At 48.1% G+C, this 24620-nt stretch overlaps 1 protein-coding gene across 3 annotated transcripts in view; it reads right to left on the bottom strand.

The window, feature by feature from the left end:
• The window catches only part of ERG (ETS transcription factor ERG), a 102199-nt gene that overhangs the window by 6566 nt on the left and 71013 nt on the right, over positions 1-24620 (bottom strand). For 2 of the 3 annotated variants that reach the window (XM_079155848.1, XM_079155850.1), the window contains exons 4-9: positions 11713-11916; positions 10843-10923; positions 9021-9092; positions 1845-1913; positions 1116-1172; positions 410-457 (exon numbers count right to left, since the gene is read on the bottom strand). In XM_079155848.1, the coding sequence (XP_079011974.1) occupies positions 410-457; positions 1116-1172; positions 1845-1913; positions 9021-9092; positions 10843-10923; positions 11713-11916 (531 nt within the window). The remainder of the gene's footprint in view (positions 1-409; positions 458-1115; positions 1173-1844; positions 1914-9020; positions 9093-10842; positions 10924-11712; positions 11917-24620) is intronic. The other variant, XM_079155849.1, reaches the window with a different exon arrangement.

Below are 24620 nucleotides of genomic sequence, written 5' to 3'. Positions count from 1 at the left end.
GAAAGAGGGATCTGGATGCACAGACACACACATAGAGAGGAAAGATAATAAAGAGACATAGGAGATACTGGCCATCTAGGACCAAGGAGGGAGGACCTATCACAGCCCTGACGGGCTGCCACCATGCACCTGGACTCCATATTTGCAGCATCTGGGTAATACCTTTCTGTTATTTAAGCAACCTGCCCCATAGTACTTGTTACAACAGCCCAAGAAAACAGTTAGAGCTTAGATTAGGTTACAATATTCTTTGCTAAAGCTAAAACTTCTAATTTATACCCCGATGTGTTTTTCCCCTAAAGCACACAATCCAGAGAAACCTAAAACTACAGTTTTTTCATCTGAAGGAATTTCTCACAGCCACCACCTAAAGGGTAACTGTAAGAACAAAATCATCAGAGTGTCTCACCTGGGTTAGCAAGGCGGCTACTTGTTGGTCCAAGAATCTGATAAGGATCTACAGCAGAAAGAAAAGAAGTCAAATCCAAAGGCGACACTGTGACTTGGTGCCCTGAGACTTCAGGCTGACAGAACTGATTTCTAGACTTCAGAACTGAAAACTTCCCCTGTCCCCGAAGCACCTGCCTCCATCACCTGCATGAGATGTCACCCAGAACCCCAGAGAAGCTTCTTGCTAAAGGCCTCCTGGCTGGTGGCAGGATGTGGATTCCCAGATTCCCAACACCTGGCCCACAGCTCACTCTAACCCAGGATGAGAACAGGGCTTTATAGTGGGTGCTGAGTGCCCAGTCCATCTAGGACCAGGCTGGCCAGCACATGGCCGTGCCACATTCTACTGCTTTTCTACCTGGTACAGGTAATTGTGCTGGCCCTGGTGCACACGGCATGGGAGGTAAGTGAACTCATAGATCTCAAAGACAGCTTGCACACAAATATTTCTTCCCAAATTCATGATATAGGTTTTGAAAATTCTTTAGCAAAATCTCAAGTCATCCCAAATAAGTAGATAGACTATTTGGCCCCTAGTGTACATATGGAACTGTCACAAAGAAAAAGACATAAACTAAGTTCATTTCAAAGATGGCATGTTTTAGAAGTACCCTGCTGGCTCTGTGTCATCTCTTATGACCATCTGGAGGGGACCCAAAACATACCTAGTTGAGGACGCTGGTCTTCCGTTTTGGGCACTGTGGAAGGAGATGGCTGAGCAGCTGAAATTCCAAACACAAAAAAAGAGAACTGGCTATGACTTAGGTTTGGCTTGGCCACTAGTACTTGATGTTGTTGATTACATAATGGTTCCATCAATTAATTTAATTATTAAGATGATCTGACTCTTTTAACAAGAAGCATCTTATGGTAAGGAAAAAATTCCTTTCCAATGAAATCAAATGAAGACACTGTAACAAAAAGGACATTTTCCATTATTTAAAAATTTTGTTAATACCTTGTTCCTTCCAAAAATAAAAAGGAAGAATTTGAGATGGTTTATAGACTGGAAAAAAAAAAAAAAAAAAAAAAAAAAAAAAAAAAAAAAAACCTGAATCATAGTGTAAAATAAACAGCTAAAAAGGAAACCACCAGGAAAATAAAATGAGGCAGAGCAAAATTAAGGAAAACACCAGTCATTTGGTCTGTACTCAGACATCCTGTCAAATATGCCTTTGTCCATGTTGAAACACACTCCCCATTCCCTTCTCTCTGTTATGAAGGTAGGTGTAACCAGAGAATTATAGCATTTAAAGATCAGTTGTGTTTGTTGCTGAAGTGACAAACCAGTCACTTGTTGAAAATCATAGATTAATTAAATTATCATTTACTCCATTAACTGTTACACAGACCTGGTGACATGCAGATCAAGGCAGAGGGAGATAACTCTGTACCTTTCGATTGAGGGGTGGGGTGGCCATGACCTGTCCAGGCTGATCTCCTGGGAGGCTCATAAGGTAAATCTGTGAAGACAAATAAATTGACTCAAAAACCCAATAGTGCAATTTTTCTAATAGATTTTTTTTAAAATTTCATGTTTATTAGAATAAATAGCATATAAGAAAGTCTAGTATTACAAAGCAGTATAAACCTATATTCCATTAGATCTTAGTTCTATGTACAAATTATAATTTTATATGTTTTGTTGGTCTAACATTCTCTCCTCCATTTATCTGAAAATTCCTATTGGCACATTCCTCCAGAGCTTGCTGACTCTTCTGAAGCATTTTCCTCCAGGTCAAGACCATATTAAACTTTTTTTTTTAACCACCTAGTTTGTCCTGCTTCCCCCTGGGACAGACCCAAATCCACCCGTCTATTGGATGACCCTCCCAGAGCCCACGGCTTAGCTGGTGATTCACCCCCTCCTTGTTTGCAGTCTGCACCAGAATCCATCAATGGCATCTGGAGTCCTCTCCTCCCTCTCCTCCCTCCCAGATTGCTGCCTCCCATCCTCACATTTGTGAGCTGACTCCCTTGGTCTCCCCTCATTTTTCCATCTGTCTACACTGCCAGTCTTAACTGGTCTAGTATGTTTCTAGGCAAATGTCCACTCTTTCCCCTTTCCAAGAAAATTTAGAATTTCTCTAAAATGAATTGCATGAAATGAATTACAGGACATGACAAGAACTACAGTGTTGCCCCACGACCTCTTAATGACGACCTTCAGAGCCAAGGACATGCCGAGGGTATTTTTGTGTTTATAGTGTGCTGTCCCTTGCCCTAAACCTCCGCTGCACTTTGCACAGTGAACCACGCTTCTGCATCTTCAGTATGAGTTCGATTAATGAGTACCAAGGCGCTATGTTATTTCAAGTTGCTTTCAAAAATATATTCCAGAAATATTACCATGCCTGCTCTCACTAACTGTGCATGCGCAAAGCTCTTTCTACGTGCCATCTTATTACAGAATCATTTCATGATGATTCTTCTTGGACCATGGGCCTGGGTTCAAGGTCAAGTGTTATTCTGGGCCACCTGAAAGCCATAGCCAGGTACCCCAACAGTATTCTTCTTCCAGACAGCAGGAGATGGCTATGAAAGTCTCACTTGGAGGGCAGGCAATGCCAACATCTTCAAGCCTCCCTTTAAACCAATCATTCAATTGAATTTAAAACTGGCACTTGGGTGGGTCAGTCTTCAAAGAGCTTGACCAAGCTGCCGAGTATGTGTCTCTTCCTATTTTCATATCCCAAAGAGAACAGAAATGATATGCGATGTGAAATCCAACACAGGATTGCCTTAATTTATTTGGTCTGTTTGGCCGCAAGCGTTGCGACTAGTGTGGTCTGTGAAACCCTACCCTCCTGGGCTTTGAAGGGTTAGATAATTTCTCTCTTTAAACTCGCTGTTGCTCACTTTCCTTCTCAGCTGGCAGTTCTGCATTTTGAGACCTTCAGCTTTTCCCACCAGGCCCTCTGAGTTTCACTTTTCTGGAGTTGGGATTGCACGTGGGAATTACATTTGCAGCTGCTATCAATTTACAACTAAATTTCAACCTAACTCTCTGGGAGCATTTTGCACACAGATACTCAGCCACTTATATTTTTCTCAAAAAAAAAAAAGGTTAGCCAGAGTCTCAGTATGAGAATTGTCTCAGAAAGAAGAATCTGCAAGTAATGCAATCCTAACAACATCTACCCTGATTTATGAACAGACAGGCACATATTTACCAAAGGAAAAAGCACACCCTAGATCCTTGTTTAGCAAAGTGTGGTCCACAGACCAACAATGTCAGCAATACTGGGGAGTCAGTTAGAAATGCAAAATCTTGCTCCGGACCTACAGCATTCTAATAAGATCCCAGGTGACCTGGGTGCACACTGGAGTCTGAGAAAGCCACCACCAGGGACATCCCTTTGCTCCTCTAGGGTCCATGTTCTTGCAGGTGATAACTTCAGAAATGCTACCTGGAGGGCACCAATACGAATTTAAAAGATGGTCATGAGCTCTGGAGTGACAGATTCTGCCCCAGCTGTGTCAACGTGAACGCGACCATCAGCTAGTGTCCGTTGCTCACACTCCACCTGAACAGAAAAGTATCACTAATGAAATGTGACTGGAAAAAAAATCAAGCACCAAACTATGACTACAAAAATATTTTCAGACTCTTTATTCATAAAAATCCTTTTCAGGATGAATAAACATAGCCTATCCTCCCTAGATAACAGGACAGGATCTGAACAACACCAGGCGGAATCTAACTCTCAGCCAAGTGCTTGAGACATGGCTGGGCTGTGATGGACGTGTCCATAAACACCCTGCCATGGGAGATAAGCTGGCTTTTGTTTTCTCCCATGACATTCTGGGCTGGTCTTCCTTATCAGCTACAGATCACATGCTGTGGCTCGAAGCCGCCTCCCGTGGGACGTGACATGGGAACCACTGACGTGAGGGACAGCCAGGTCCTGCCTCAGGCAGAGCCAGGTGAGTAGTTCCACTCTCGGCTGCCTGAAAAGTGATGGCTCCAAGTGCCCTTCTTGCCATCTGTCCTTGTTGACAGCAGGCACAGGACTTCTGGTTAGGACACAGTTCCTGCCTAGTTTGGGGTGATCATTTCAAGACCCTCATCACTTCAACTTCCAGCTTCACGGTGGTTCGCCCATGCCTGGCGGGTTCCTGTGTGGGAGAGCTGCTGTCTGACTGCCAGTGTGCTCTTCCACCCGCACAAGACCCGACTTAGAAATGAACTTCATAAAAACGACTTCCCAGGCAGACTGGAGTGACTAGAAGAGCGTCACGCACCGTGATCCAGACCAAAGAGAACGTGAAGATACCAGGGAGCTGGGCAGGTGCTCCTCCTTCACACCTGAGAGACGGACAGGTAAACTTCCTGGGAGCCAGGATCAGTTTCTGACTCCGGGTGAGACTTCTTCCCACCGCATCTTTCCCAAGACATCAGCAAAGCAGAACGTCCTTCCCAGGAGGGCTGAGCTTCACCAGCTTCTGGGCTCTCCTTCCATCCAGCTCACTGAGAGGAACGCACCAGAAGTCCCCTGAGCCACTTCACCTTTTAAAAGGCCAGAACGCGGATCATAGAAGAGCTCCCTCGTGCAGGATCCAAGCCACGTTCACAGAGCCACTGGGAGGTCCCTGGCAGGGGTGAATGGGAAAGGATGAGCTTGGCCTTCTCCCACGTGCTTGGATGCCAGTGGGGAACACAGGCTTGGAAGACCAAGAGCTGTTTCCAAGAACCATTATTCCATCAATTCCCATGCAGTGCAGGGGACGGAGAGTCGGCCCTCATGTAATTAAGCTCACCTTTCTTGTCTTCCTCCAGATCTTCCTAAAGTCTTCTAGATTCATGCATCAAAGACATGGGGATCTGGGGACAATGTGCATTCCCTTCTTGCCCAGGGGTGCAGATCTCTGTGGTTATATTGTAGCTACGGGGAAGCAGAGAACACACCTGGAACCACCTGCTGAGACACAGGCTTCCCATCGTACTCTCCTGCCGTGCGTGGTCACACTCAGCAGCACTGAGCTGTGAGCACCAGTGGAGGGGTCATCTAGATCCCAAGAAACTCCCGAAGAACAGCAGATTCAGAGCGGAACTCCAGGCTGTGTGCGCAGGTCCCTCCTCCAGCTCCCTCGATAAGGTGCAGGCGCTTGTCTTGATATCTGCGTTGTCATGGCGATGGAGGCGTGGAAGGGCTTATAGATGCTACCCCGTGGCAGAACCGGGCTCTCACATGACCTGCTCCTGAGAGACCAGGCAGGGTGGTGCACCACGAGGTCGATACTTTGCAACATTCTATGACATGCCTCTCTGTTTTCGTCACTTTATCTTGTGATCTCAAGGGGCTGTGGCTTCGAAAGGAGCAGATTCAGCAAAGGAAAAAAGTGTCTACAGAGGAGGCAGAAAGGGTTTCTGGTAGCAATAACTGCAACAACTCAAAAAATACTGTAAAATAATGACCATAAAACCACAGAATGTAAAATAACGTGTCTACGTGCTAGCACTTTATAGAGACCAATCTTAGTGCTGACTCAACACAAGGGTCATAGAAGGTGTTTCCAATCAGGAAAGTGTGGGAAAATACAGGAACAAGTAGGAGACAGAAGGGGTGAGGCATGGACAAAGGAGGGAAGGCACTGCCCAGAGGTGGCCACCTGCAGTGTCACTGAACAGTCTTGGCCAATCATGAGGTGGGACTGAATGACAGGGGGCTCTGGAATCAATGATCCATGGAGGAAGTTCAGCCACGAGATGAGAGAAGGAAAAGGCAGGCTGGACCCAATGCAGGAAGGAGAGGAGGGCAGGGTGGGGTGGGAGCACCAGGAGGTGGACTGGACGAAGACTCCACAGGCCCTCAGAGGGGCCTCACAGAAAGGACGCCAGTTCAGACTAGGGAAGCTTGAGAACCACAATGCTTGTCAGGGACTCTGTACTGAACAGTCGCAGTGCACAGAAGGCGCAGGCTATGGTCTCAACAGGCCTGCTGCTAGGATCTGGCAGGGTTCAGGGTCAGTACAGGAGGCCAGCCAGGGTCCTCAGTCTGTGCAGAGGGGTCAGAGAGACAGAGGGACATTAGGCTCACCCCATGAAGATCACAAGGGTGCAGGGGACAGGAACTTGGCTCTCTACTCCCAGGTCAGAGTCTAAGAGTCAACAATCACCTCTTCTGAAAGGCACTGACCACAGGGACAGGGTTAGATTCCTAGTGGCCCTTCCTCCGTGACTCTTGTGGCTCTGAAATCAGCAGTGCGAAGCCCATTCCCCTGGGCACAGGCCTTCACAGCCACAGGGCCATGGCTGAGAGGTTGATTCTTTGGCGATGGCTGACCCAATAAGGTCAAATCCCTGAGTCTGGCCCACAGCAAAAAGTCCTCTGGCTTCTTCAGCATGATGTAAATTCTTTACAAGTCAGATACCAATACTTGTATGTATTTTCATAATCACAGTAGCAGTAATCAAAACAGGAATTTCTAAATACAAATCAAGTCTCAGAAACATCCTGTGCTAATAATAATGGAGAAGTGCAAGTGTGAGCTCTTCCAAGTCTGCTTAAAAGACGGGCCCGTGGAAGGGCACATCAGACCACGTGTAAGGTTGGCCTTTGTCACCCTGGCCCTGTCTGGGCTTAGGAACGGAAGGAGCCCAGCACCCCTGCTGCCACCTTCCTCTCCATGCCCCGGATGGGTCGGCCTCCTGGGTCTTCCACATTCTAAATCATGAAGAAGGTAGTGACAGGGTCTGCTGTTCATTCAACCAGCTGGTGTGACCAACGGGGCAGGCCAACAGTGTTGGCCAATTGTGTGGTCATTTAGCACGACTCACAACATGAGCTCATAAACCCAGGCCTTGCAACTCAGCTAGTGGCACCCATGAGACGGGTTTCAACAAACCAGTTTCAAAATGAATTCGCCCTTTTTTGAGGGGGTGGGCGGGAGTGGGGATTGAACTCAGGCGTGCCTGGCAGGCACTCTACCACTGAGCTACATCCCCAGCCCAACCGACCATTTTTTGAAGGCCAAATGTTTTGCAGATAGCTTTTATTTCTTAAAAAGTATGGATGGAAACACCTTTAAAATGCTCACAAAGTCACTGCTGTCCATCCTACCCTTCCCTGTGTTCACCCGCAGATGCACTTGCTAGCAGTAAACTCAGAAATCTCTAGTGCCAGAGGCAAAGGTGCCAGTTTTCATTTTCAGTACACTTGGGGTTCTTCAGGACTCATCTAGTTCTCTGCAGACTCTGGGTCCTGTCTGCATTTAAATGGCCTCAAACATGACAGGTAGGCAAGGCGAGCCTTTCCAGCTCACCCAGGAGCGCGGAAGCAAGCTTTTAAAACTGCCAGCAGAGTCCCTGAGGTAGGGACCTCTCGGGAAATTTCCTCATTCACGCCATTCAGCTCCTGGCCCCATCTCATCATGGGAAAGAAAGCTGCTGGGCCACTTGGACCACGTCAGCTGAGACAGATGCAGCCTGGGCGTGGACAGAGGCCAAAGAGCGGCAGCCCGGGTCTAGGAGAACATGGGTTCTGAACCCACATTTAAATATGAAGAAACCATCCAATGCCCAGACTCATGACCTCCTCCATCCAGGGCTGGCACTAGAACACCCAGCTCACGGGTGCAGAGGACGGGTGTCTAGGGATAGCTGCACGCCTCTCCTGTTCACTCTCCGCCTGGCGAAGCCCTGATCCTCCTCTGGCCCGTGCCCAGTCCTCTGGAGAGCTCCTTACTCCTTTCACATGGAGCTGGATCTCTTCCCACTCCTGTGGCTGCCTCCTCAGGGTTTTACAGCTAGAGGTGGGACCGCTTCTGTAAGATCCAGCACCTTAGGTTCAGCATTTACAAGTCCACTTCTGCTTCTCTGGCTCGAAGTGCTCTACTGAAGCATCTAAAAATTCAAACATTTCTGCTGGCTCGCTGCTGTGCCCTCTGTGGCCTGCATAGGAGCCACCAGCACCGAATGAACCAATGAACCAAGCCCAGTGAGCAAGCAAGCTTTCCAAAGACAGGCAGCTGCCTGGAGTCTGGTTCATCTTTACAGTCCCAGAGTCTAACTTCATGCTTGGCACTAAGAGACACTCAATTAATGTTTATTTTTGGGTGAGTGACATGTAAACCAAGTACCTTGGTGAACCATCTGGGAAGAAAAAGTAAGATTCAGAGGTAAATATTATCTGTTCTACAATTCTTCTCTGAAAGATTGGCCCCCTGTGACAAGTTGGGAGTGTGGTCACTACAGGTCTGGGGATTCCTCTTCCTCTGTGCTGCTTCCCTGAGGATGGACAGATGACATGGCAGTCCTTCCATGAACCCAAAGTGCATGTACTACTTATTCTCAGGCACCCAGGATGCCTTTGTTGCCCATCTGCCTTCAGAGTAGCAAGTTATGGGGCTAATTTGCTTCTAATTCAGAAGTTCAAACACTTTGTGGGGTCTTTGAATGATGAGCTTAGATTGGATTTAGGTTTTGAATCAACAGAGGTGGCAATAAGACTGTGGGGACTCATTTCAGATCCGGGGCTGGCTCTTTGTATCACGGGACTTAGGCCCCGGATGTCAGCAGGACCTTGGGGCTATCTCTCAGTGAAGGTCACGCGGGGGTGTTGGCGTACCTGGCCTAGTTGTAATTCTTTGCGTAGCTTCAGGATATACTGAAGTATTTGGGAAAATAAAAGCTGCACCCCCTGCAGACAAAAGGAAAGACAAAACATGTGAAGGTCTTTGTCATGGTTGTCCATTAGCGCCAATCCACCTGCCCGTGACCACCTCGGAGGGACCGCCCGGGAGCTGCTCACCAGACCTCGGGGGAAGTGAGCGAGCCCCTGGGCCAGAAACAGGTTCTGCAAGGGCGCAGGAGGCTCTCCTAGGCTCTGTTTGCTATAAAGTATTTGTGTTTTGATTTCACAGCTTCTTCCCGGAGCTCCATCTGTGACCCGTCAGCAACTTCATTTCATTAAAGAAAAATTCGGTGGTGCATGTTTTTTTTCCCCCCAATTTGTATATAAACCCATGAAATATTTTACAGATCTCTTAGAAAATAGTACCAAGGACTTAGACATATTTTGCCTAGGATTGTATGGATCTCATTAAAAATCAATCCACTCGAATGCATGTTTTCTCATTCCCTTGTTCAATCAATGCTCAGTGTTAGCTGAGAAAATTCCCTTTTCAACATTCAGTCCATTTGGAACTCGTTGTCCTGCTTTATGATTGCTTTTATTTTAACAATACTAAAGTTAATGAATTCAGAGCTTTCTCAAAATTTTCCTTCACTGTTAAAGAGTTTTTAAATGACTGTGAAATTATCAGAAAATGTGCATAGCTCCAAGGTGACTCCTCAGAGGGGCAAATTACCTTGCCTTTGCTTTGTGATTTCTGGCCACAAGATCAGTAACAGGTTGGTGTGTGCGACATAATTGAAAAGGTAAACTACCAACTGGAAGCATTTTATGTTACATTAAAAGCACAGTATTTTGAATACAGAAGAAGGAGATAAACAGCAATTTCATAATAATACTCTTGCTAGGACTCTCAAGTTCCAAGTTTTCAAATAGAAGGGTAAGCACTTGGGAAATTGCTGTTTCTCCAGGAGGGGCCCCTGAGCGGGCTGGCTTGCCTGCATGGGCTGGCCATGCCTCTAGGCCTTCCTGGTTTCCCGGCCTGGACAGTCACGCAGGGTTCTCGCAGGGACTGCAGTGGATGAGCAGCAGCTATGGCCCTGCTTCCCCACTGACTCGTCAGGAGGGAGGAAATGGGTGTGGATCAAGAGCACGCTCACCTAAGAGAACCCAGCTTGAGCGCACTCAACTAAGAGAACCCAGCTTCAACTGAGCTGCAGGGCAGGGAGGAGGGTTAGCCAGGAGGAGCTCTGGGTTACAGCCCAGCAGGCTCAGGCATGACACAAAAACAGAGCAAGTGCAGAACCAGGGTCAGAGAGAGAGGCAGGCATTGGGTCAGTGGCTGCCACCATGCCCTCCAGTTACAGCAGAACTTCCCCCCAAACAGAAGTTCCAGGAGAGTAACAGACATTCCCTGCGACTGCCCTTCCCCAGTACAATCGTCTGTGCCAGGGACTGAATCGAGATAAGTCTGATGGCCCAAAACTATCAGGAAGGAAAAACACAACTCCAACTTGTTGTAAACATTCTCTTGGGAATCCAAATGGGAAGAAATGGAGAGTATTCGGGGCCTCTCTACTCCAGACAAGTGTAAGCATCTACTTCTGTAGTCAGCATGGGGGATGCACTGGGACCAGGAGCAGAATGCTATAATCCAGCAAAGGTGGGCTGAAGCTGAACCTCCTCTAGACTGCAGGACCCACCAGCTGTCCCCACGTCCCGCCTTCTGATGTCCTGACTGGTCCTGGTTTTGGCCTGCAGTATGCACCTGCAGATGGGCCCAGGCTCAGCCTGGAGTGGGCGGGGCTGGCATTACCTGTGTTTCTAGCGTGCATTAACCGTGGCGAGTTTTGTAAGGCTTTATCAACATCATCAGAAGTCAGATGTGGAAGAGGAGCTACAAGATAAAAGAAAAAGCAACATCCAAATGAGAAAGGCAGAGAATTGCCTTTCCTTAAAAAAAGAAAGAAGAAAGAAAAGAAAAAGAAAGAGAGGAAACCATGGGCCCCATCCTCCCATCAGGGGCTGGTGGAAATACCCCCATCACCTGCTACCGGTGAGCACGTGAGCAGGGGGCCACCCTGACCCAGGAAGAAGTGGCTGGCAAGCCAGACAAAGCCACAGAGGGAGTCTCTGCCCCACCTTGCTCTTCTGACCATGCTTGGTGTCGCAGAGACTAAAGCATGCTGCAGGTGCTCTCTTCTCATGGCTAGTCACAGTGTGCCACTGCCCTCCCATCCCGTGACACTGACCCTCAGTGAAGAGAGCCCCCCTCCCCTTGTGTCGGGCTGGATGTGAAAGGGCCCGGCTCACCCTCAGGGAGGGTGAACCCCAAAATTTCCCTCAAGCAGGCACCTTGCCGTCATGCTTCTATTTCAATTTGGGGCACCGTGGAGAGCAGAGAGGATGTGACTTCCTTTCCCTGGGACACTGCCCCTCCCTGCCCTCCCTGCAGGAGGCAGCCGTGAGGACAGTGGCTTCGAAGAAAAGCACTCACTGCTTCTCACAGGTGACGTCTTGTTCACCTATGTCCATGACATTCTAGCATGTGGTCCCCCTGGGTCCCAAACAGGCAAAGGATGAGGGGAGGAAGCTGCTGTCCACCCCTCTGTCTGGACCCTCTGCCACCAGGTCCATGGGGACTCGGGGACAGCCTGCGCTCCTGTGAGGGAGGGAGGCGGCTTACTCTCTCTGAGGTAGTGGAGATGTGAGAGAAGGATGTCGGCGTTGTAGCTGGGGGTGAGCCTCTGGAAGTCGTCCTTGGTCATCTTGCACAGCTCCTTCCCATCGATGTTCTGGAATAATAGGATGTCCACATCCGGAAGGCCATACTCCTTCACCGCCCACTCCAGCCACTGCCGGACGTGGTCTGTGCTCCAGAGCGTGGGGTCTGAAAGGGACGAAAACACCTGCCATCAACCTCTGGAGACAGGTTTGGAGGCAGGTATGCCCCCAGTCCCCCAGCCCCACCCAGTCCAGCCTCAGAGCAGCCTCCCCTGCCTCCAGAAGCGCCAGCCTCAGGCCAGCTTCAGAGCCCGCTCCGGGTGACTCAGGGGGAAGAGAAACTGACACCACAGCTGTGAGATGCCTTTACAGCGGATTGTTCCGGAAGGTGAGGATTATACATACCACCTGCCTCTTTTGTGGCTCAGGTAAAGTTTCCTGTAGGGATCGGGGATTTTAAAAATTTTTTTGTGTTTCCATTTATTTTCATTTTAATTTATTCATTTAAAAATGCATAAGACGAAAAGGCAACTTTTTCTTCCTTGAAAGACTACTGGGATGTTTGTATGAAAATAAGAGTTAGAACACATCTGCAGGAGGGCACTAACTGTGGACTAAAAAAATAATAAAAACACTGACCACGAATTGGAGGTGAACCCCAAACCCAGCCCCTCCCGAGAGTGCACACGGCTGGCTGAGAGCTGCCAGTTAGACTTTCCCTGCAATGAACTGGCAGCTGCAGGAGCCGGGGGTGAGCGACTTCCAGTTCCAGAGCAGGAAGCCAGACATCCTGCAGGGTAGAGGCAGTGTCTTCAAGCTCCACTGCCACGTAGGGGGACCAGGTGCAGAACGTGGAAGGCAAGCCCCAGGGAACCGGAGCAGACAAGCCACAACTGTAAACAGCCCCAGCCGAGGGTCCCGCGCCTGCTCAGAGTGCTGAGAGCCCGGCCGGGCAGGGGCCTGACTCCTGATCCCTCCATGGACCCACCCAGGAGCTCCCTCTCTCCCTGCGTCTGCTGCTGCGTGCAGCCCGGGCCTTGACCTTGGACTCTGGACGGCCCGGGAGCCAGGCATGCCTCGCACTCGGGTCATCTTAAATGAGAAAGTGGCACCGGTCACTTTGTAGCCAGTTGTTCCACTACTCTGTCCAGCCACTGGAGGACAGGCCTGGGGTGCTGCTGAGTGCCTTTCAGGTTTCCAGAAGGAAACGGCAGCCCGAGGGGAAGCCAGCCGCTGCCCTATCACCAGGTTCCCCCTCCCTTCCTGCCCCTGCTCTGGTTCTCCCCCTCCTGCCCGCCTCCTTCCTGCCCGCCCCTATTCTATCTTTTGAAAGAAAGAAGTTAGTTCAAATACAGCAGAGCCTCCCCCATGGCAGCCACGCCCTCCTGGACACCCCAGAAGTCACCACCGCCTGGAAGTGAACTCATGCCACAGTCCTGTACATGTTTTGATTATTTTACTCTATCAACTACACACATTGTTTTGTCTTCTTTAAAGCTAACACAAATGGCATCCATCTTGCTTTGGGCATAGCACGCTCCTTGCAAGATGCAGCCAGGTGAATTTAGGCAGATGTCGTCCATCACGAGGCAGGCCTGGGGTTCCTGTGTGAGTACGCCCACTTCACCTGCTTCCATGTGGAGGAGGCTGCCCTGTCCACAGCCTTGCCCACCGGGGAAGACTGAAGACCTGCACGCCTCACCCAGGGCAGCCTGGCGTACGGAGGCTGGAGGGCAGCCTGGGTGTCAGAGGTGTTAGAGCCTCCTGCTGGTGATTCTAACGTGCACCCAGGTTCAGACCACACACCCAGCCCCTCGCCACCCAAGTGTGGTCTCCGAGCTAGGAGCCCCAGCTTGAGCTGGGAGCTAATTAGGGCAGGGCTATTTCTTTGGTACAACTACTTCCTAGAAATTGGTTTATTCTAGAAATGGATTTTCTCCTCTTCATGGTGGAGACAGATGTTCTCAATGTTGAATAAATACCTCTCCTGAAAGTCACTGGCTCTAAGTTAAAGGACACTGTGAAAGACAATTCAGGCGAGAAGTCCCATCTCTCTGGGGTCCCGGGGCGCACGCCTTTCTTGGTTTCCTGGTCCACATCAAGGGTCCTTGTGGCTCAGTCAACTCTCTTTCAAGAGAATCAGGCGCAATCAACCTGTGTTGCCCTGACCTCTGAAATGCTCACGTCCCCTTAGTGAGAGGCATTCTCAATTACTGCCAATATGAGTTTAAATCACTACGAACTTTCTGATAAACAATTTGACTATACATTTCAACATCTTATACATGGTCACAGTCCAAGTTCAACATTCCACTTCCAGAAGTTTATCCTAAGGAAATAGAAAGTGCACAATAATTTATGTTCAAGGATGTTTTTTGTAGTGTTTATAACAAGGCACTGAAAACACCCCACATGTCCAGCAGAAGGAGAACTAATCAAGTTCTGGCACATTTAGAAATAAATATTCCTGTGATTTTTTAGAAACTAAAAGCTACATTGCTGAAATCTATTAATGGATGCAAAAAAATGTTCCCAGCAGATCAGAGTTGAAAGTTTCAAAATATGGCAAAATGTGAAGATTTATTGGTACATGCTCATCATTGGAGATTCATTATTATACTTTGTACAATGGAAATATTTCATTTGCAAAAAAATTTGAGAAATAAAAAAGAGTGAATCCTTCAGAGCTCAAAAAAAGTTTCAAAATATTATTGCAATATAACTGCATCTTGTAAGTATAAATATCTGCATGGAAAGAAGCTGGGGGATATGCGGTAAAATATCAATGGCTGTGTCTGGAGATGGGATTTTAGATTTTCCTTTTACATTAGCTACATTTTCTCTCTCTAAATTTTGATTAAAATTATTTATAAAAATGCATTTTCTGTTTTAAAAATGAAAACCAGGACTTATAAACATCACCCCTCAGCATCCTTAGGGGATTAGTTCCTGTGCTCCCCACAGATGCCAAACTCGGAGGACGCACGAGTCCTTTACATAAAGTGACAGCATCTGCCCGTGACTACACAAAGCCTCCTGCGTACTTTAAAGCATCCCTAGGTCATTCACAGTACCCAATCAATGTGAAGCTAGAAACAGCTGCTATTCTACAGAGTGACAGAAGTGAAAGCAAATATCCCTAATGTTCCCGTCGGACACATTTTTGTTCTCCATCTGTCCAATACCTTGTTGGTCCCAGTGACAGATGTGGGACCCGTGGATACTGAGGGCTGACCGTGTTTGCTCAAGTGTCTTTTCAAGCTTCTTTCACGAGGGTAACGATTGAGCCTCGCTTTCTTTTACATTTTATTAACAGACATTGTTTTATTTGAAAGGAGTAAACTCACAAAGCGGGGCCCCTCCTGATCCCCACACCTCCGCCCTGTAGCTTCTAAGCAAATGCTGTTAAAAAGTGAAAGGGCCACAGGCAGAGGAAACGAGGGTGGCCATTCCCACCCATCTGGGTACTGCTGCTCTGACCTCCTCTGGGTGCTGCAGCAGAGCAGGGTGCAAGGGGCAAGCCCAAACCCTCAGCGGGAGGCTCAGCGTGGGTGGCAGGGCCCCTCTGTCTTTCCACCCGCCACCTCCCTGCAGCCACTACAGCCACCTGCTATCTCCAGAACCAATGCCCTGTGCCTGTGCCACACGCCACCCACTGCCTGGAGCACCAGCCCCTTCCTCTGCCCTCACTTGGCCTCCTCCCCTCCGTGGGCATCTGCCCTGCATGTTCTCAGAGGGCACGTCCTGTGGGCAGGGAGGTGACAATGAGACTGAAGACTGGGGCCCTGCCCAGTGACTCAGCCCCTTGGAACTCACCCAGCTGCCCGGGCCAGGCATGCACGCTGCAGCGGTGGAGGGTGCGAGGTTCAGCCCAGGGTGCTGGGGCCCACTGCCATCCAGGGGTCACCTTTCAACTCCACGAGTCCCAGGGGAGCCTCTCTGCCCTCCTCCATGGCCCGTGGCACCTCAGTCGACCTTTCTCACTCTGTGCCACCAACACAGAGAGAGATTGACGGAATTCAAGTAGGAGTTACTGAGCATTTACTATAAGAACAAGTTGTAGGCAGATTCACAAGTGGCCCAGACAAACAGAGATGCCAAGGATCCCAAGGGAGACAACTGGGACCCCTGTCCACAGAGCAGAGTTGGGTCTGCATTACCCGCACTGGAGATGGAAGTACAGAGCAGCAGCACTGACCCTGGCCAGGAGAAAGGAGGCCTACGAGCACCTGGGCTGAGGCTCTATCTACCAACAGGATTTTGACAAAGGAGAGAAGCTCTTGGTTCAAGAGATCAGTGTGAGTTCAGCTTCCCCGAGAGGCATGCGCCCCCTGGTAAGCTCAGGGAGAGGGACGGAGCCCTGTGGCTTCACAGAGCGCTTATCAGATGGGGCCCAGCAGCACAGGAGCAGCAAGGCAGGTGAGGGTTAGATGAAGGAGGTCCCATCTTCCTCAGAAGGCTGCGCTTTATCATGTAGGGATTTCAGAGTCGTTAGAAAGTTCTGAGGGATCAGAATATGCTTCAAGTACCCTCGGCATAGAAAACACGGTCATGGAAGCACAAGGCTTTGCTGGGGTCAGAATGCACACATTTGCACACCGGGGTTCTGAGTCCACCGTTTACTGCACTTAACTGGAATTTCTGGAATTCAGTTTTATTTTTCTGTGGGTAATTAAATGAAATGTTAGGGAAATTGAAAAGTCAATGAGATAATGCATGTGAAAACACTTTGCCAACCACAACATATTGCAGAAGAATTCGTCAACATGTTGGATTTTGCATCTCAGACTCCACTAAAATGAAATAACGGATTTAATCGCTGGGGCCACCTCTTCCTTTAAACCCAGACATCTGACTTATCACTGTTTTAAGGACCATTTGGGGGCGCTGCTGCCAGAGGACTCACGAAGCCCTGAAGATAAGTCGCTCTGTTTCAACCTCCTGCTGCCGCTGTTTTGGAAAGAACTGTCATCGCCACCGGGCGTTCCAGGGACAGGAAGGTGGCGAAGCCGAAGCCCAGGGGAAAGCAGTATGGCTCCCCACCGCCTCTCGTGTTTGGGGTTACCTGGTAAGTACCCAGGTTTCTGAATCCTATTTCAGGACACTGGAGGTTTTAAAATGTAACAAAGAATAAAGTGAAGCACACCGTCAAGCACAGCGTGGAACTGCACCATCTCCTGCATCACGCGGGCGGGGCGGGGTGCCGAGGTTAGGGGGAGCTAGCAATGGGCAGTGAGATGCTTGAGGCGGTCACAGGTGTTCTTCAAATTACTTTAGGGTCATCTTTAAACCACTCTCCAGTGGACAGGAGAGCAAAGGGTGGTGGTTAATCTGCAGAGAATAAACAGAAGCAAAGGAACTAGCGGAAAATATGTTAAAAGCAAAGAACTGGAGGGCCTGAGCCTTGACAGGGTCCACTGAGGCTGGCGTGAAGCTAGGAAGTATGGCCACAGGGGTCTCCACTTGTCTGGGAAGGAAGATTAGTTGAATCCAGGTAGGAATCATTGAGCATTTACTACAAGCACTATTAGTTGTGCAGGCACACTAGGGCAACTTCCGACCAGCTACTGACCCCAGCACCCACACTCAAGAGAGACTGACTTGTATGAAGCCCCCCTGAATACGATGGCCACTGTGACAGGTCCTGAGAGGACCACCTAGGGTCAAAATGTCCACCACCCGACGAGAAGGAAGACTGAACACTCGACTGGCAGAGCGCAGAGGCGTCCCCGCTCTCTTGGGAAAGGTCAGCAGTGATCAACCCGCAGTCAGTGGTCTCCTGGTCGTTCTGAGCATGGAGACAGCCCACTCTCTCCTGGAGAGCGCTCTCTGCTTGGGACTCACTTTCACCCCCAATAAAGATCTCCTGCGTGGCCTTTGGTGTCTGACTTTCAATCTTCTTTCTTTGGACACTGGAACTGAGGTTTGGAGTGTCAGCTCCCAGTGTCCCTGGGACACCAGCCCTGGGTGGAAGGAGGGCTGTACTGTTTATACTGTCATGGAACAGGACTCTGACCAAGCAGAGCTCCAGGGCCACCAGGAAAACATGAAGTCAACACTGAAGGCAGGTGGAAGCGTCCACACTGCCGCCACGGGCCACTGCTGCCGGCTGCCTCAGGCCGGTGTCCCATTTCAAAGGCCCCTCTAGAGAAGGGATAAGAGCAAGATCAAACCAGGGCCAACGTGGTGTGAATCCAAGTCCTGAGTGTCCTCTTCCTTGAATAATGTCAATGTCAGTTCATGCCTTCCGGGTAGAAAAGCCACCCTCGATTACGAAAAAATGTCAAAAATTAAATTTAATTACAGTGTGCCCCGAAGCCATATCACAGGCCTGGCGAGGTCTTTGTTTATGAAACCGGGCCCTAGGCAGCTTGGCCAGTCTCTCTCCAAGACACTCTCAGACCTGCAAAAATAAGAGTTAGCCTGTCCCCGTCCTCCTGCCAGGGTGGAGCGGCATCCCTGAAGCAGGCTGGGTAGAGAGGGCTGCTGGCAGGGCCACTGCTTCTGTCCTCCACAGGGAGTTTCGACCTCAAGCAAAGGGCCTGCCTCCAGGCTGCTTCTGAACCTTTCCAAGCTTTCATTTATGGAAGGCATTCCTTATCCTCTTGTTACTGATTTCTAATTGTATTGCTCTTTGGCCAGTGAATGGGGTCCATACGGCATTGATTTTATTAAACTTCTGGTTTGCTACTTTTCCGTTAGCATGGTCCATGGTCGATGTTTGTAAATGTCTTCTGACATTTAAAATGCATTTCTCTAAATGTTAGGTGTAGAGTTTTATAAATAATCATGATATCGAAATTGGTCATATATTTTTACATGTATATATAATTTTAATGTCACTGATTCATCCATGATTGAGAAAGGTAAATTAAAGTCTCTCACTAAAATGGATCTATTTCTTCTGTGGTTGTTAATATATTTTAAGGTATGTTAACAGGTGCATATAAGTTTACATTATTATCTATTTTTCTTAAATTTAGCCTTTTTCATTATGTAGTGGCCATATTATCTCCAGCCATGAAGTCTATTCTGTCTGGTTTTTATTTTTATTTTTTTCATCTTCCTTTCGATTTTGACTAGTCCCTTTCACTCCACCCGTTGCTGGCAATCTCTTCTGTGTGAGCTGGTTCTGTGAGGAACACACATTTGACAAGGGTCAGTTGCGACAGGCTGGGGTTTTCTGGCAAGTTCGGTCATCTACCTTCGCTGTCACTGACCTGTCTGATTTTTCCTCCTTGTGTCTTCGGTTGACCTCACTTTGTCTGATCATCTTTATTTCTCCTTTCCAAGTAGCTAATTGAATTGATCCATTTCTTTTCATTCCTATTTTTCTACTTGTTTAGCTGTTTAAAATTCTAATCTTCTTTCTTGTTAATCTTTAAACAGCAAAATCTGTATTTAATAACCATATTTATCTTTTTCCAAAATAATGCAAGGAATTCACAAAGCCCAGCTTCAAATCGTCCATCTCTTAGATGACAACGGTGCCTGTTCTCACCTTCCTGTTCTTCTCCCTAGTTAGGAGGCTGTGGTTTTCATTTTATAGCCCTATTATTAGCCAATGCCACTGCTCCCGTTTCCTCCTTATACCTCACTCCCTTTTTCTAGGATTCATGTGTTTTCACAGTCTACTTCATCTTTGGTTGGTTCCTGGAGTGTGGTTCCATTAGCAATACACTCTCTGGTTTGAAAGTGTCTCCTTCCCCTCTCTACTGAAAACACAAATTAGTTATTCATAGAATTTCCTTTGCATTGCTATGAGTCTGTCTCTTTCATTAAGGTGTTGTTCTGAGAGACCTACTGACTTCACCAGATTACCAAACGGGTCCGAAGCGAGAAGAGGTCAGAGCCCAGGGCAGATCTAAGCCTGTTCCTCCCAGACCACCAAGGATTGTCTTCGGCTGTCCTCCAGGAACTGGGTCACTGTTGGGCAGGTTTCTGTCACTCTCTTCCCGTAGCCTGCCTTTTGTCTCCAGAGCTTTTACAGTACTGTCTTTGGAGCTCGGCCATCTCACCCTGCGACAATCAGTGTGGGCGGATTTGCATTATCCTGCTCTGACTTGGGCTTACTATATTTGGAGACTGGTCTTATTCACCAATTGTGTGAACATCTTAGCTTTTATCTCTTCAAATGTTTGATCTCTTCCTTTTCCTGGATTTCCCCGTTGCTGGAACCTCTATCCAATGCACACAGGACACTCTCATGTCATCCTTCCTGACTTCCAACATGGCGGCACGCATGGAAGTGTCCACATTGCTTCATATACTGCATCTCTCTGTCACTGTTTTGTACCCTGAGTAACATCCTGTGTCTACTTTCTTTAATTCACTCTTCCTCTTTTTCAAGTCCCTGTCCAACCAGTTCACTGAGTATACACACATGTATATTTTTTCATGTATATCCACTTTTGTTTCTAGGCGTTTACTGCTTCTTCTTCTCCATGCCATATTCTCCTCTATGATTCCTTCCTTTAGACACTGGTACCCACTCGCATCCATGCTGCCCAGCACAACTCAGTGCCAACACAGGAATCTGCTACTCTCCTCTCAGTTCCCTCCTTATTTGGTCCTGAAGGAGTTCATGGTCTTTCTTCCCCATTCACCTGTCATTTTAAAAGATGTTAGATTTCATGCTCCATTTCCAGGGATTTTGCTAAAGTGGTGTCATTCTCCGGCCCTCTAAAGTTGTCTGTTTTACTGGAATCCAGATCATTGTCTGCCTACAGATATTTCCCATGTTCGATGCAGCCATAAACCCAGCTCATTCTACATTCCACTCCATTCACTTATCAACCAATTGTCCGAAGCTCAATTGTACATGTGAACTGTGCAACTTCCTGCGAAGGAGTCAAAGTCTGTAAGAAATGGTTTTAGTTGTCAAGGACATAACTAGGTTATTTTTGTTGGGTTCTAAACATAACTTTGACATGTCACCCTAATTTGTTTCTCTGGATGGAGCCATGCTCTATTCTTCTTGAGCTAATGATCAGTGCTGACCTTTGTTTTTTCTTCCTGTTGCCTCCCGTCAGTAACTGCCAACATGACAATGTTCTCGTGCTCACAATGTTTAAGCAATGGAATAACTGTTTCACTTGAAAGTTTCCATCTGCTTGGGTTGTCTTTATTTGTCCCTTCTTTAAATGCCCATGGTCCCAGAGTTTTCTCCTTGATCTACCCCTGCCCTTGCTCCACAGATATCTTCAAGTTTTCTTATCCTATGTTTTAATTAAAACATGCAAGCTGTATCAGTTTCCTACAGCTGCTATAACGAAGTGCCATGAGCTATGTGGCTTTAATTAATAAAAATGTATTCTCTCTTGGCTCTGGAGGCTGGAGGTCTGAGGTCAAGGTATCAGCAGGGCCCCTCCCTTGCCTTGTGTTGGCTTCACTATGATCCCTTCCTGTCTTCACATGATGTCTCCTCCGTGTGCTGCCATGGCACCTCCCCGCTGCATATGTCTGTCTGAATTTCCACTTTTGTGATTTTATTAATCCCACACTGTAAAGGCACCTTAACTTGATGAAATCTGCAAAAACTATTGCTAAATAAAGTCACATTCTGAGGTATTAGGGGCTATTTGAGCACTTTATACATGTTGTCAAAACTAATCCATATGGCACCATGTGGAATGGGAGTTACAGGTTAAACAAGTGCCCTAATCTGAAAACCTAAAATCTGAAATGCAACAAAACACAAAGCTTTCTGAGCACCAAGATGATAGCTCACATGGAAATTGCCACACCTGGCCTCACGTGAGTCGTAGTCAAAACGCAAGTGCACCAGAAATATCTAAATGACCTTCAGTCTGTGTGCATGAGGCGTGTGTGAAGCAGTGACTTCTGTTTAGACTGGATCCCGTCCCCAAGATGTTTTATTACGTGTGCAAACATTCTAAAATCCCAAACACCCTAGATCTGAAACACGTGCTGGTCCCTGGCATCTCTGATAAGGGATGCTCGGTCTGTACACTCATTTTCTGGTACATTCATTAGCATCTACCCAGCTCCTCAAGTTAAAGTGGCCACCCTGAATATCACAGGGGTTTGTGCCTAAAGTGGGTGAGTTGGAAAATAAAAATACAAATGTAAAAGAAAGAAAAACGTAGTGATGCTTGAAAAGTTGGATGCTTTAGCACTTTGGAGAATAAAACAGAGAAAAAGAAAAATATTTCAAAATCTCTAAGTAGCTAAAACCAGAGGTGCTATTGCACTGGGTCAGCATTTTGCAATGTTTAAGAAAAGTGGTGAGGACGGTGCTTCCTCTTCATCTCTCTCGGTTGGCACATGCCCACATATACCATCAACACCAAAAAGCAGCAGTGACTGGCACGAGTGCCCAGAGGCACAAGGGGACACGCCCCTCGTCAGGTCAGGCACTGACGAGATTTCATGGCACGTTTGCTGCTCGGAACGTATTATCTCTCTTAATCTACGCTCACAGCCTAGTGAGGCACAGCTGGAAACATTCGGGAAGTCGGGTGCCTAAGCTGCACCAGGGTGACTGGGCCTGGTGCGGGGCCTGATCTCACTTATCAGCTTGGGGCTCAGAGTGACACCAAGTGGGGTCCAGGGGCTGCTCTCTGCTCCCCACATTTGTGCTGTACTTAAACAGTCACAGGAGATGTTCAAAGCTTTACTACACAATAGGCTTTGTGCCAGATGGTTTTGCCCAGCTGCAGCGAAGCAAGAGTTCTGAGCAGGTTTAAAGAAGCCAGGCTGAGCACGTGCGTGCAGCAGGTCAAGCGTGTTAAGATCACACTCCACTTCCAACTCACAAGGAGCCTCTGCGGATGTGCCCCCAGCAAGGGCCGGAGCACACACATCCACGATGTGTGTGTATGCGCATACGCGTGTCAACATGCGAGGTGCGCCTCACTCCTGGTTTCCCACTGTTAAAAGCTGACCTTAGTCTAGGCTCCTTGTTTGTGTATTTTAAAGCGGGTTCTAGAGTCCTCTTTTGTGTACATTAACGTGAATGTTCTTAAGTTCATTCTGAAGTAGGAGGCAGTATAAATATATCAAAAGACAGTACATTTTTATTCATGAGGGATATTTTGTAGGTTTCTTTATAGCTCTTGAGTAACTAAACTTAGTCTCAAAACCTCAGTTGAGGTTTTATTTGGGGGGGACAATGAGGATTAAACTCAGGGGCTCTCGACCACTGAGCCACATCCTCAGCCCTATTTTCTATTTTATTTAGAGACAGGGTCTCACTAAGTTGCTCAGAACCATTGCTGTTGCTGACGCTGGCTTTGAACTCGTGATCCTCCTGCCCCAACCTCCAAAGCAGCTGTCAGTCAGGTTTTTAAAACTGAGTTCCACATATGAATGCCCCATCCCAACCCAAACAATGCCCCTAAGTCCTCAGTTCCGTGACTTCTCAGTCTACATGCCCATTCTGACTATTTCTGGGCCATTTTGATAGCTAGGATAGTGGAAATGCTTAGGAATGAAAAGTGTCCGTTTTTCATTTGGCTATCATTTTGATTTGCATTTTTGGGGTGTCAAGCAATATGCCTAACTAGTAAGAGCTGTGTGAACCCTACAGAGCTGGATCTGGAGAATTCTGTGTACCTGGAACACTCCAAACCCAAACTGTGCCTGTGGCTACCAGCACTGGTGCCAAAGGACAGAGATGCAGCTCATAGGATTTCCTGAGGTCCTGCAACCCCAGGGCCACACTGGAGGATTAGCCAGATTGTGCAATGAAGCCGTGTGTGTGTGTGTGTGTGTGTGTGTGTGTGTGTGTGTGACCACACATACCTGAAATTTGGTCAATAACTGAAAGATTCACAACTTGCAAAATCAGCCACAACTAGCTGTCTTACAAACAGGGTTAACTGAATAACTGCCTGCAAGGGCATGAAGCAACCGGAGGAGGGAAGAGCAGGAGAGCACCTTCCTCAGGAGAAAGAAATGGCCTCGCACCAAACCCAGTACAAGCCCGTCTGCAGAACTCCCACCCCATCCTTCCAGCCTCCCTGCGGTGAGCACTGCCATGCACAGGAAATGCTCCTGCTCCGAGTGGCTGCTTCCCCACAGAAATCTCTCCTCTCTTCTAAACAGAAATAGTTTTGAAAGAAATAACATAGGAAGACTGGAGAGATTCTCTCATCACACACAGCTAAAAGTCATTTTGCCTCAACTGAAGACAGGATGTCTTCCCAGAGGGAGGTGAAGGGGACAGGGCAGGTGGCCTCCTCCAGGTTGTACTGCACCCTGTTCATGCCCGGCCAGCCCTGCCCTGTGGCCTCCTCCAGGATCAAACTTCTCTCAACTCTTTCCAGGACACCTGGGTTGTGACATTGCAACACAGCTTTTCCCATCCAATGGGGACTGACCCTGTGCTGAGACATGTGACAAGCCAGGTGGCCTTGGCATTAGCTTGGTTGGCATGGGTGGCCCTGAATGTAACATCAGCCCCCTTCCAATGAACAGCACCACAGTTCTGTCCTTCTCCGAAGGCACACAGAGGGCACCACCATCGCCACCTCCTATAAATTCCCACCATGTGCTCCGAAGTCAGGCATCACCCCAAAGGATGGTCCCCTTTATACCTGTGTCACACCAGCTTCACGCAGTTCCCTGAAAGCCACGCAGTGATAAACCTGGCGAGGAATCCAGAGTGTGAGTGCACACCGACATCTTGCTGGGTACTCTGCAGTCTAACACTCCTGTTGGGAAGGGGACAGGAGCCCACTGGGGGCGAGCTGATGCAGGGTAAGGGGACGTGCACCATGGGTGGACTTGATCCTGTCTGCTCTGTACTTCAGAGAGAGGAATTCAGGTGACCCTGGGGCACAGGGATAGGCCGTGTGGGCGTGTGCCACCATGCACGTCTTCTAACACTGTGACAATGAGCAACAA

The sequence above is a fragment of the Sciurus vulgaris genome (genome assembly GCF_902686455.1).
Source record: "Sciurus vulgaris genome assembly, chromosome: 10".
Classification (NCBI taxonomy): Eukaryota; Metazoa; Chordata; class Mammalia; order Rodentia; family Sciuridae; genus Sciurus; species Sciurus vulgaris.
The sequence above is the reverse complement of the archived record's forward strand: the minus strand, read 5'-3'. Positions and strand labels throughout refer to the sequence as shown.